Source organism: Herpailurus yagouaroundi, unplaced genomic scaffold (assembly GCF_014898765.1).
Source record: "Herpailurus yagouaroundi ecotype Mexico unplaced genomic scaffold, PumYag 163, whole genome shotgun sequence".
Taxonomy (NCBI): Eukaryota; Metazoa; Chordata; class Mammalia; order Carnivora; family Felidae; genus Herpailurus; species Herpailurus yagouaroundi.
This window is the reverse complement of record NW_024412404.1, coordinates 31,752,994-31,763,680: the sequence shown is the minus strand read 5'-3', so window position 1 is coordinate 31,763,680 and position 10,687 is coordinate 31,752,994. Positions and strand designations below refer to the sequence as shown.

Genomic DNA, 10,687 nt, shown 5'->3' with positions numbered 1-10,687 from the left:
CTTTCCTTCTTTTCTTTCTTTCTTTCCTTCTTTTCTTTCTTTCTTTCTTTCCTTTCTGTCCTTCCTTCCTTCCTTCCTTCCTTCCTTCCTTCCTTCCTTCCTTTCTTTTACATACGGTTAACAAACATTTAGCATAGAAAAGTACAAAGAGGGGCGCCTGGGTGGCTCAGCTGCTCTTGATTTCTGCTCAGGTCATGATCTCACAGTGGTGGGATCGAGCCCTGCTTTGGTCTCTGTGCTGGGTGTGGAGCCTGCTTGAGATTCTCTTCCTCTCTCTCTCTCCCCCTCCCTGCCCCTCTCCTGCTCACATGTGCACACGCTCTCTCTCTTTCCAAAAAAAAAAAAAAAAAAAAAAAAAAGGAAAAAGAAAAAATTTAAAAACTACTCAAGTTTCTATAACTCAGATAAAAGTGCCATTTATAGTTGGTAGATTTTCTTCTAGACATCTCAGTATACACACACATACTGACCCACACTCACTCATACGCACGCCTAGTTTTACATAAAAAAATTAATACTTGTTACTTGTCTTTTAGGGCTAGACATTGTTTTCTATCCACTTTTGTGTGCTTTCATGTCAGTCAATAGTACCTGATAATTTTTAGTGGTTACATTATATATCCATATCTATCCATATCTATCCATGTATCTATATATACATGCATATACTCCCTAATTTAACCTCCTATTGATAGACATTTATACTGCAGCTTCTCCCTCTCTGTTATGTGTTTAGTTCACATTCTTGCACACTTATCACTTTGCACTTGTACAGTTATATTCTTAAATTCCTGGAAGCCTGATTGCTGAGCCGAGAGGTAAATGCCGATGTATATCAATTCCCAGACAGCCCTCCAGAGTGGTTATCTCAGTAGCAACTCCTCCTAGCAAAATGATAGAGTGCGTGTTTTTTTTTTACACTTTCTCAATATTGGATTTTGTCTTTCTTAAAAATTGACAAATGGCCCAAAATTCTGTCATTGTTTCAAAATGTGCATCTCTTTGATTCTGAATGAAATTGTACATATTTCCAAGTGCTTGTTGGATATCCCTATTTCTTCTTTGTTTAACCCCTTCAGTATTTTTATTGGGATAGTTTTGCCTGTTTCTCATTGACCTGTAAGAGATCTGTGAATATTGGGTTTTTCTTATTTGGACTCCAAGTTTGTCGTTTGACTTTTAACTCCGCACACAGTGATTTTTAATTTAAACTAAATGTCACTTATTTGTTTTTATTCTGTATATAGAATTTTTGTCCAAAATTTATTACTGTGTCACTTTGTAGTTTTAAGCTTTGGTATCATAGTTTAGGAATGATGATTTTCCTTCCAGGATTGCAGAAATACCCATATTTCCTCATAGTAGCCTTAGAGTTTAATTTTTTTACATGATAATCTTTGATCCATCTGGGATTTATTTTTGAGTAAGGAGAAAGATAAGCCAGTTTTATTTTTACTTACCCCCATTGCTAGTCAGTTGTCAGACTTCAAGAACACATACCCAATTTACTGCTGATTTAAAGTGACTCATTTTCTTACATTATTCCCTTATATATTTGAATCTATTTCTCGGCTCTGTTCTATTCAGTTGACCTATTTCTGAATAACTATTACTGTGTTTTGTTTCTGTGGCTTTACACTATTTTCTTTCTTATTTTATTTATTTTTGAGAGAGAGCATGAACGGTGGAGGGGCAGAGTGAGAGAAGGACAGAGGATGCAAAGTGGGCTCTGTGCTGACAGCAGTGAGCCCATTGTAGGGCTCTAACCCACAAACCCTGAGATCATGACCTGAGCCAAAGGCAGACTGAGCCACCCAGGTGCCCCGGCTTTATACTTTTTTGTTGTTGTTGTTTTTTTATGGAATAAGTATCCCTTCAGTTTTCTTCTTTTTCAAATTTTGTTTTTTCCATGTTTACTTGATGAACTTAAAAATCATTTGGTCAAATTAAGAAAAGCCCTGCTGGAAATTTCAAGTAGAGTTGTCCAATATTAATGTATAATCGTATTTGTGTGTGTGTGTGTGTGTGTGTGTGTGTGTGTGTGTGTGTATACTCTTTGTATACATATTTTTGTAAAATTATATACAGTTTTAGAATTGAGGGAATATTGGCACTTTTATAATACTGAGTTTTAGTTTTAGTTAGGTCTTTCAGTAGCATTTTATGTGTTCTTCATATAGGCTCTGGCATTTAAAACATTTAACTAGATATTTTAGTTGACTGTTGTCTTGAATAGAGTTATTTCCTCTCACAATATTTCTAATTATTAATTGATTAAAAAAAAACTATTGACTTTTGTTTATTTATTTTATTTCCAGACACTTTAATGAGCGCTCATACATATTTTTAAATCATCTTTTGGTGGATTTTAGCCTTCAAAAGTCTCACCAGGTGGTACCCAGGAGACTCAAAAAGTAAATATAATTGCCTTAGTGTAGGACATGACTTGAGAATGGACTCTACAATAGGAATTTATGCAATATAATTTGTACCTCCAGGAAGGACCAAATGTGGGCTGACCCCCGTCATGGAAATGCAGTATAAGTCAAACTAAGTATATTAGAATGAATAAGCATGCTGTGCTTATGAGATTATTTAATATTGTGAGATGTCCTTGGTACTCAATCTCTCAGGTATAATCTTTGTGAATTCCATATTATTTATGTGAGCAGAAGAAAGGTTGGATTTAATTAAGCCTGAAGATAGAATTCCCTGTTTAAGTAAGGACTATGGGAAGAATGGAAGGGAAAACTGAACCAACTTCTTCAAGAATAGGAGTCTACGAGGCTGTGAATTCCAGGCTTGCTAATATTTTATATGACCCCACACAAAAAAATAGAACTTTTCTTGTTGAGAGTGATCCTCCTTCTGGTAGACACCTACCTGCCCTAACTACCCACATCCCAACCCCCTCCCCTCCCCTCCCCCCATAAGTAGGTGTAAGATGGTCTGACAGTGCCATCTGGTGGCCACCTGGGGAACTGTAGGAACTGGTCTCCTGTTGGCACCTCCTGCCTGGGTTGGCTAGATCCAGGCTTGGAAACAAGCAGCTTCTGCCTGTGGCTACAGGCAAAGAGAGAAGATAATCAAATCAAAATCCAAGTCCTGGCAAAGGCTTGCCGGGGGTGTGGGGAAACAAAGAAGAAGCCAAAAGGTTACATCCACAGGAGTTGTTAGAGAGCACATATGAGATATGAAAACAGAGGTCTGCAAAGCAGTTGCAGCAGGAAAACCCTGAACCAGAGAAATTGGTTCCAACACCTTTCTTCAGGGCTTTCCTCATCTACCTTTTTTTATTTTTATTTTTTATCGTCTTAAAAGTTTTTCTCCACAGCTTAAAACTCAGATAATTTCAGATAATTCCAAAATGGCAAAGTCTACTCCACATTTCCCTTCCTTGTTCTCTCTTTCCCCTCTCCCTCCCTTGCTGCCTACTTCCTGCCTCATTTTCTCTTTCCCTCCTTTGCAGCTCTAATTCTTGCCTTCTCAGGAAAACCTCCATCTTTCTCGTCCTTCATTCTGTTTGAGAGCCAAAACTTAGTCCTAACATTGCCTGATAAGCCTAGGGATACTGCTTGTGGGTTAGCTTTATCGGGGAAAGGGACCTAGAGGTTGTGAAATGAAGAAGCCGTGCAGTAACACCCGAATCCTTGGAAAGAATCAGGAGGTCCCTTCAATATTACCACGAGGCTCAGTCCTCCTGTTCAACCCAACATGATTTCCCCAAGTGCATTCAAGATTTTTGTCTCTTTTATTCACTGCCGTATCCCCAACTTTGAAGACAGCACCTGGCATATGGAAAGAGCTCGATGGGTATTTGTGGAAGGAGTGAATAAATACTCTCGACGAATAAGCAAATATGGCCGATTCCTCTTTACTGATGTTTCCGTTTTAACTTGTTATAAGTGCTGCAGTGATGCTAATTTTCATTGGGAAAGCATGATTTTGACTTTTGTGGGGTAATTTAAGCAAAACACGTGAGGCTATGTCTAGCACAAAACAATTATTTTTAAAATTTCAACCTACCAACTGAGAGACTTTCAGAAAATAACCTGTTGGTAAGTTGGGGGACTCTGTACCCTTCCTTTTCATGTGTGAAGAGTGCATCTTTAATATACATCCATGAAATAAAAAACCAGCAAAATGACCAGCTTTTACCTGTCTTGGCTTCTTACGGGCTCTTTGCATCCTCCTCCAAATAGAAGCTGAGGCCATTAAATACAGAGAAGAAAACAAATTTGGAAAGCTGAAAACCATTAAACATTTGGTAAAACATCTTGCTGTGTATGTTTTCTGTTTGCTGAGTCTCTTTTGCATTGGGAATCCTTGATAACGGAGACGGAGAAATATTTATTCTCTATCTAGAACTAAGCACAGAAAAAACGTTGGCTTTACCTCATATTTTTCAGAATTGTGCCCCTTTTTTGTGATCCTTCTCAGGAGAGGAGAGACGAGGTAGGCTGTTTTTATTTTATAGATTGTTCTTCTGAAATTACTCTTGTGTGAGAATTTTCTGGGCATAAAAAATGATCAGTTGCTGCTTTGCATTCCAAAACCCTAGGATTTCCTTAATATCTCACAAATCTCTGTGATCCTTAGGAAATGCTTTTGCTACAGTGCAAAGGGGAACTTAAAATGAATTAAAAGCCTGTCTGAATTAAGACAACCCAGGAGATCAGTGGGTGTATACTATCAGAGTGTGGTAGACCTTGGTTAATTTGTGAGGATGTGTCACAGCATCCCACGTCAGACTTGACATTTTGTTCCCAGCTGATTTTGGTGGCGGTGGGGCGGGGGGGGGGGCGGATGTTTAATCTTTAGTTCGTTGACTGTGTGGAGTAGGAGAGGCTGCAAAGGATAAGGAGGGCGTGGCCTGGCATCATAGAAGGCTCTCACGCTGACCCCTGGCAGTACCTCGGGCTAATTGTGACCCGGAAAGAAGTAGGTAGCATCTCGGAGCCTTAGTTTGCCTCTCTGTAAAATGGGCATAATGGTGCCTGCCTCGAAGGGCTGTCCCGAGGAACGGACTGCCGCGTGTAAAGCCTAACACCTGGCTGGTCGTGCTTCTCGCTGCTCAGGTGGGATCCCAGGGTCACGTGTCCGCTTTCCATTTCTCACCTAGGTACCTTGGGATCACGAGGCCACTCACGTACCCGGTGAGGCAGAATGGGAAGTGCATGGCCAAAATGATTCTCTCCGTCTGGCTTCTTTCTGCCTCCATCACGTTACCGCCGCTCTTCGGATGGGCTAAGAACGTCAACGATGACAAGGTGTGCTTGATCAGCCAGGACTTCGGCTACACCATCTACTCCACGGCAGTGGCATTTTATATCCCCATGTCGGTCATGCTGTTCATGTACTACCGGATTTACAAGGCCGCCCGCAAGAGCGCCGCCAAGCACAAGTTCCCCGGCTTCCCTCGCCCCGAGGAGCCCGACAGCATCATCTCCCTGAACGGCATGGTGAAGCTCCAGAAGGAGGTGGAGGAGTGTGCCAACCTTTCGAGACTCCTCAAACACGAGAGGAAGAACATCTCCATCTTTAAGAGGGAGCAGAAAGCAGCCACCACCTTGGGGATCATCGTCGGGGCGTTCACCGTGTGCTGGCTGCCGTTTTTCCTCCTCTCGACGGCCAGACCCTTCATCTGCGGCACCGCCTGCAGCTGCATCCCGCTGTGGGTGGAGAGGACATTTCTGTGGCTGGGCTATGCAAACTCCCTCATTAACCCTTTTATATATGCCTTCTTCAACCGGGACCTGAGGACCACCTACCGCAGCCTGCTCCAGTGCCAGTACCGGAATATCAACCGCAAGCTCTCGGCCGCAGGCATGCACGAGGCCCTGAAGCTCGCCGAGAGGCCGGAGAGACCCGAGTTTGTGCTGTAAGGTCGTTTATCACTGTTTTCCTTTTCTCCCTCCCCCCCCCCCCTCCCCCCACCCCTTTTATGGAACTTCGTGAAGCATATCCCGGAGGGCTAGCTGATGTTCTACCAAGCAGATCGGGTCAGGATTGCGGATGCCGTGAACTCCAGTCCTCCGCCCAACGGAATTCCCAGTCCCCAGAGCCAAAGTCGGGTACTTTGCGGGACTGGAAGACAGGACTGATCTGTTGACGAATTGCAGTCGGTGTGATGGGACAAGGAAGGTGCTGTGTCCCATCCTTTTCCCATCAACAACATCCAGATCGTGTCCCGGATCTCCCGTCCTCGTAACACTATTGCTTTCATTGCTGTTTCTCTTCCATCCAGTAAAGCCGTTTTGATGACCTCATCCTTGGCTGATAAAGTCGTTTGAGAAAGGGAGCAAATTCATACAGTCTAAAAGGAAGCAGCCTGGGACAAAGGAGCGTGGTTAGCGTGGGGATGTGCCAGGATGAGGCCAGTCTTGAAAGCCTGCAGAGCTTTTAGGAAGCGTTGCCCACCTCTCGGGGGAGGAGAGAACCCATAATGTCGCTGAGTCTGTCTAGGAGGCCTCAGGGACCTTCCCGGGAGCGATTGCAGTAGGTGCTGGGATCTGAAAGGGGATTTGCAGAGGGCCAGCGGTGACAAGGAGGTGGGTGTTTCCTGCGCAGCCCGCACCTGGTGAGTTTGGCATCGTAAAGCAGGAAGGAGACAGTGGAGTTCTTTAGGGCGCTCAGCTGGCCACACCCGATTTTGCTTTAAATCTGAGGCAGTGGCCACGTCCTCCTGTGGGAAAGCTGTTTGGGGGGCGAAGAAATTGGGATGAGAGGATGGAAGGTACTGGTGAGAGAGAGAGAGCAGAGCAGTGTCGGACAGGAGAGTAGGAGGCGCTACTTTTCACCCGACCCGGAGGGAGGGAGCAGCCAGAGAACCGTGGGCCGCCGTGGCCATCTTGTCCAGGCCCTTCATTTGGCAGACGAGGTAACAGAGCTGGAGACTAAGGTGGCCCCCCAGTGTGCTAGTGCATCATCTTAATCTGACTTCCATGAACTCTTGGTATATTACATTCCTTCATGTAATACGTGTGACAACATATACACATATGAACATGTGTAACAACCATGGCAAAGGATACCTTCCTGCTCCCACCTGTCTCAGGGGAGCAGCCCTGCTCCAGGAGGACACCAAAGTGCCAGAGGCTCCAAACCTAGCCTTGCCCCCCCCCCCCCACTGCCCCCCGCCACCTACCGCCAACTCCACCACCAATGACTAAAAACTTCTAGGAGCTCCACTGTTCTCTGACTTCACTAACAGAACATATTTGCCTCTGGGTCCATAGCTTTTTATGGAGGCTTGGATATTGTTTTCCTGTTAGTCTAAGACAGGGGTCAGTGAACTTTTACTGTGAAAAAGATGGTAAGTAGGTCAGGCTTTGCCAGCTGTAGGTCTCTTGAAACTACTCACCTCTGCCTTTGTTGTGAGAAAGCAGTCATAGACATAAGTAACCAAATGAGCATGGTCCTGTACCAGTAACACTTTATTTACAAAAACAGGCAACCAGGTGAATTTGGCCCACAGGTCATAGTTTGCTGTCCCCTGGTCTAAGAAAAATCACTATCCTCTCATTACATCTCTCTCTGTTTGATTTGGTGTTATTGATTTTATTTATAATTATAGAATCTGAAAATCATTTGGAATAATTGGCCTAAATATCCGTTAACTTCAGGACTTTTTTTTTTTTTAATTTATTTATTTATTTTGAGAGGGAAGTGGGGCAGAGAGAGAGAGGGAGAGAGAGAATCCCAAGCAGGCCCCGCACTATCAGTGCTCAGCCCGATATGGCGCTCGATCTCACTAACTATGAGATCGTGACCTGACCCAAAATCAAGTGTTGGACACTCAACTGACCGAGTCACCCAGGTGCCCCAACTTCAGGAAATTTCTAATAAGAGAGTTGGAATAGCTGCTGATTGAAAAGATCTATACCAGGCAGCTTTCTAGTCCACCCAATGTGTGAAGGCTCCTTTTTAAGTTCTTGCTTACAACTCTGCCATACATTGAGAAGGATGTAGAAAATGCATGATCTTTCCCATCCTGCGTATATGTCTTTCGGACAGACCAAACATAAACATACACATATGCACACTCAACCTGTTCGTAGTAAGAACGAGAGAAAGGTGGCAACAGGAAAAGCTATGGGATTCAAAGCAGAGGAACATAACTCAGAGCTCACCCTAGCCCTGACCAGGGAAGACCTTGGAGGATGTGGTCTCATGTATGTCTCTGAAAGTAATCAAGCATTTATAGCTAAAGGAGAGTAGAAATGTAAAGGCAGCAGTGTGGGACTTTATGCAAAGGACAGTCTGGCTGATGCTGAGCACTGGGGTGGGGCAAGATTTGGAGATGACAACTCAAAGGTAGCATGAGATGAAATTATGAAGCCTCTTCCATTCTGGCCCCAGGAATTTGGGGTTTTAGTGTAGACAAGTGGTTCTCAACCAGAGTTGGTTTTGCCCCCAAGGGACACTTGACAGTGTCTAGAGACATTTTTGGTTGTCACAGTTGGGGGAGGGGAGGGCCTACCGGCCTCTAGTGGGATGCTGCTAAACATCCTGGAATGCAAGGGCAGCCTCCCTCAGCAAAGAATTACCCCACCCTCGATTCTGTGATGCTGACGTTGCAAAGCCCTAGTGTGGACAGCCGTGAGCTCTTGACTGAATCTCTGTAAATAGGAGAATGGGAATCATCAAAGTGACAGACTGATCCAGGGACACAAGGTGAGATGAGTCAGAAGGTGGAGGCTGGAAGTAAAGTCTGTCCAGTGGCTGGTTTTCTCCAGAAACATGTGAGGCCTGTTCTGTGCAAGGCATGACGCCAGGCACGTCGGGGGATGGAAAGATGAGGAAGTGAGCGGGCCTTGCTTCTGGAAACTCACAGTCCGGTGGGCCAGGGTGGCAGGAGATGTGGCGGTGGTGTTTAGTAAGAGACTAGTAACCAGAGACTAGTAACTAGTAACCAGTAAGAGACCAGCAACGCGTGCAGTTCACACTGCCTGCTTGTGCTCAGGCACACACTAGCTGGATGACCCAAACAACTCATAACTCTCCTGGAGTCTCTGGAACAACGATTAGTGTCAAATCCATAGCTCACAGCAAACCTTCTCAGGATCCTCTCTCCACCCCCTGCCTTTCTGTTCAGCACCTACACTTGTTGGCCAGCCTGTAGACTCAAGGTTCCTCCCTCCAGTCTCTCCAGCCCTTTCCTCCTCCTCTGGCTGCTTGGGTTCTACTCTCGTTCCAACTCTGCCTTCTTGGCTCTATTTTTTCCCCCTGCATAATAGTTTTCTTCCTTCTCGGTGTAAACAGTCTACTAGATTGTGTATTGCTCTTTCCAGATATCTACCCATTTCTTCCCGTTTTCTTGATCAGTGTAACGAAAGACTCAGGAGTCCAACAGGCAGTAGGGAATCTTCCTTGATGGAGGGAGTGGATAGAGAGAAAAGCTCTGTGTGCCTCGCTGGTAATTTTAATTCACTTCTAAATTATAACCTTTGTCCCCTTTTCACACGTGTTCGAATCTGGTTATACAAAACCAAGTGTGATACTGTGACACAAGCAGGGATCCTTTTGTTTTTCTTTTTAATTTGACAACCTTATCTATGGATTTGCTTTGAATCGCCGTCAACTATTTTTACGTGTCACGTTGTGACAACTTTGGTTCTTGGACACCACTATAGTGAACTATATGGAAAAGCAATGTATGAAATACTTCCATATAAAGGAATTTCATGGAGTTGTGCTCACATAGCTCTTCCTTCCCCTCTCCCTTCTTCTCCTTGGTGATCATTGTGTCTTTCTCTTCAAAACAGACTTTTATAATCCTGTTGATTTCAGTGGTGAGCGATAGCAGAATAATCTTGGGTTCCTGTTATGAATTCTGTCTCTGCTGCCCCACGCTTAGCGCTGCGGCTTTGGAGTTCAGGGTGATTCTGCGTTTTCTTTATGGAAACCAGTGATAAAAACAAAACCAAAAAACAAACAACAACAAAACAACAAAATGGATCCTAGTGGAAACCGGAAGGCCCTGAAATTCTGGGTTTCTGTGGTGGGACGTTGCCTTAATGGCAGAAATGAACAAAAAGTTTGCTGTTTCGGGGATTCCCTCCCCACCCCCATGGTAGTAGTTTCCTCATCATTAACTAACTGTAATTTGGCTCTTTATTAAATCATCAGTTAGTAATAATAACAGTTTGTTTGTGTCATGCTTTGGCAGCAACCTGCATTTTAACTTTGCAATATCTCTTTAAAATAGGAAAGGCAATGGGGCGCCTGGGTGGCTTAGTTGGTTAAGCATCTGACTTCGGCTCAGGGCGTGATCTCGGCTCAGGTCTGTGGGTTCGAGTCCCGCTTTGGGCTCTGTGCTGACAGCTCAGAGCCTGGAGCCTGCTTCAGATTCTGTGTCTCCCTCTCTCTGCCCCTCCCCCGCTCATGCTCGGTCTTTCTCTCTCTCTCTTTCTCAAAAAAGAAACAAGCATTAAAAAAAAATTAAAACAGGAAAGGCGGGCAATTGGCCTCTCATGCTTTTTCTAACATACTGTTTTGTTTTCTGAGTAGATACACACTGCACCAAATAACATCAAACGGTACAGATGGGTACACAAGAAAAATAAGCCTTGGGGGAATGTTTTAGAGAGGAATCCTGAAAGAGGTGGTAGTTGGAGTGGGCCTTGAATAAAGAGCAGGAACTTAACAAGAAGGAATGGCAGGGGTGGAAGTAGGGCTGAGTCTA

The 10,687-nt window shown here is 44.3% G+C and overlaps 1 protein-coding gene across 2 annotated transcripts in view; it reads left to right on the top strand.

The window, feature by feature from the left end:
• The window catches only part of HTR7 (5-hydroxytryptamine receptor 7), an 82,951-nt gene that overhangs the window by 69,120 nt on the left and 3,144 nt on the right, over positions 1-10,687 (top strand). The window contains exon 2 of one of the 2 annotated variants that reach the window (XM_040485836.1): positions 5,123-5,881. In XM_040485836.1, the coding sequence (XP_040341770.1) occupies positions 5,123-5,881 (759 nt within the window). Of the gene's footprint in view, positions 1-5,122; positions 5,887-10,687 lie in introns of both variants that reach the window. The other variant, XM_040485837.1, reaches the window with a different exon arrangement.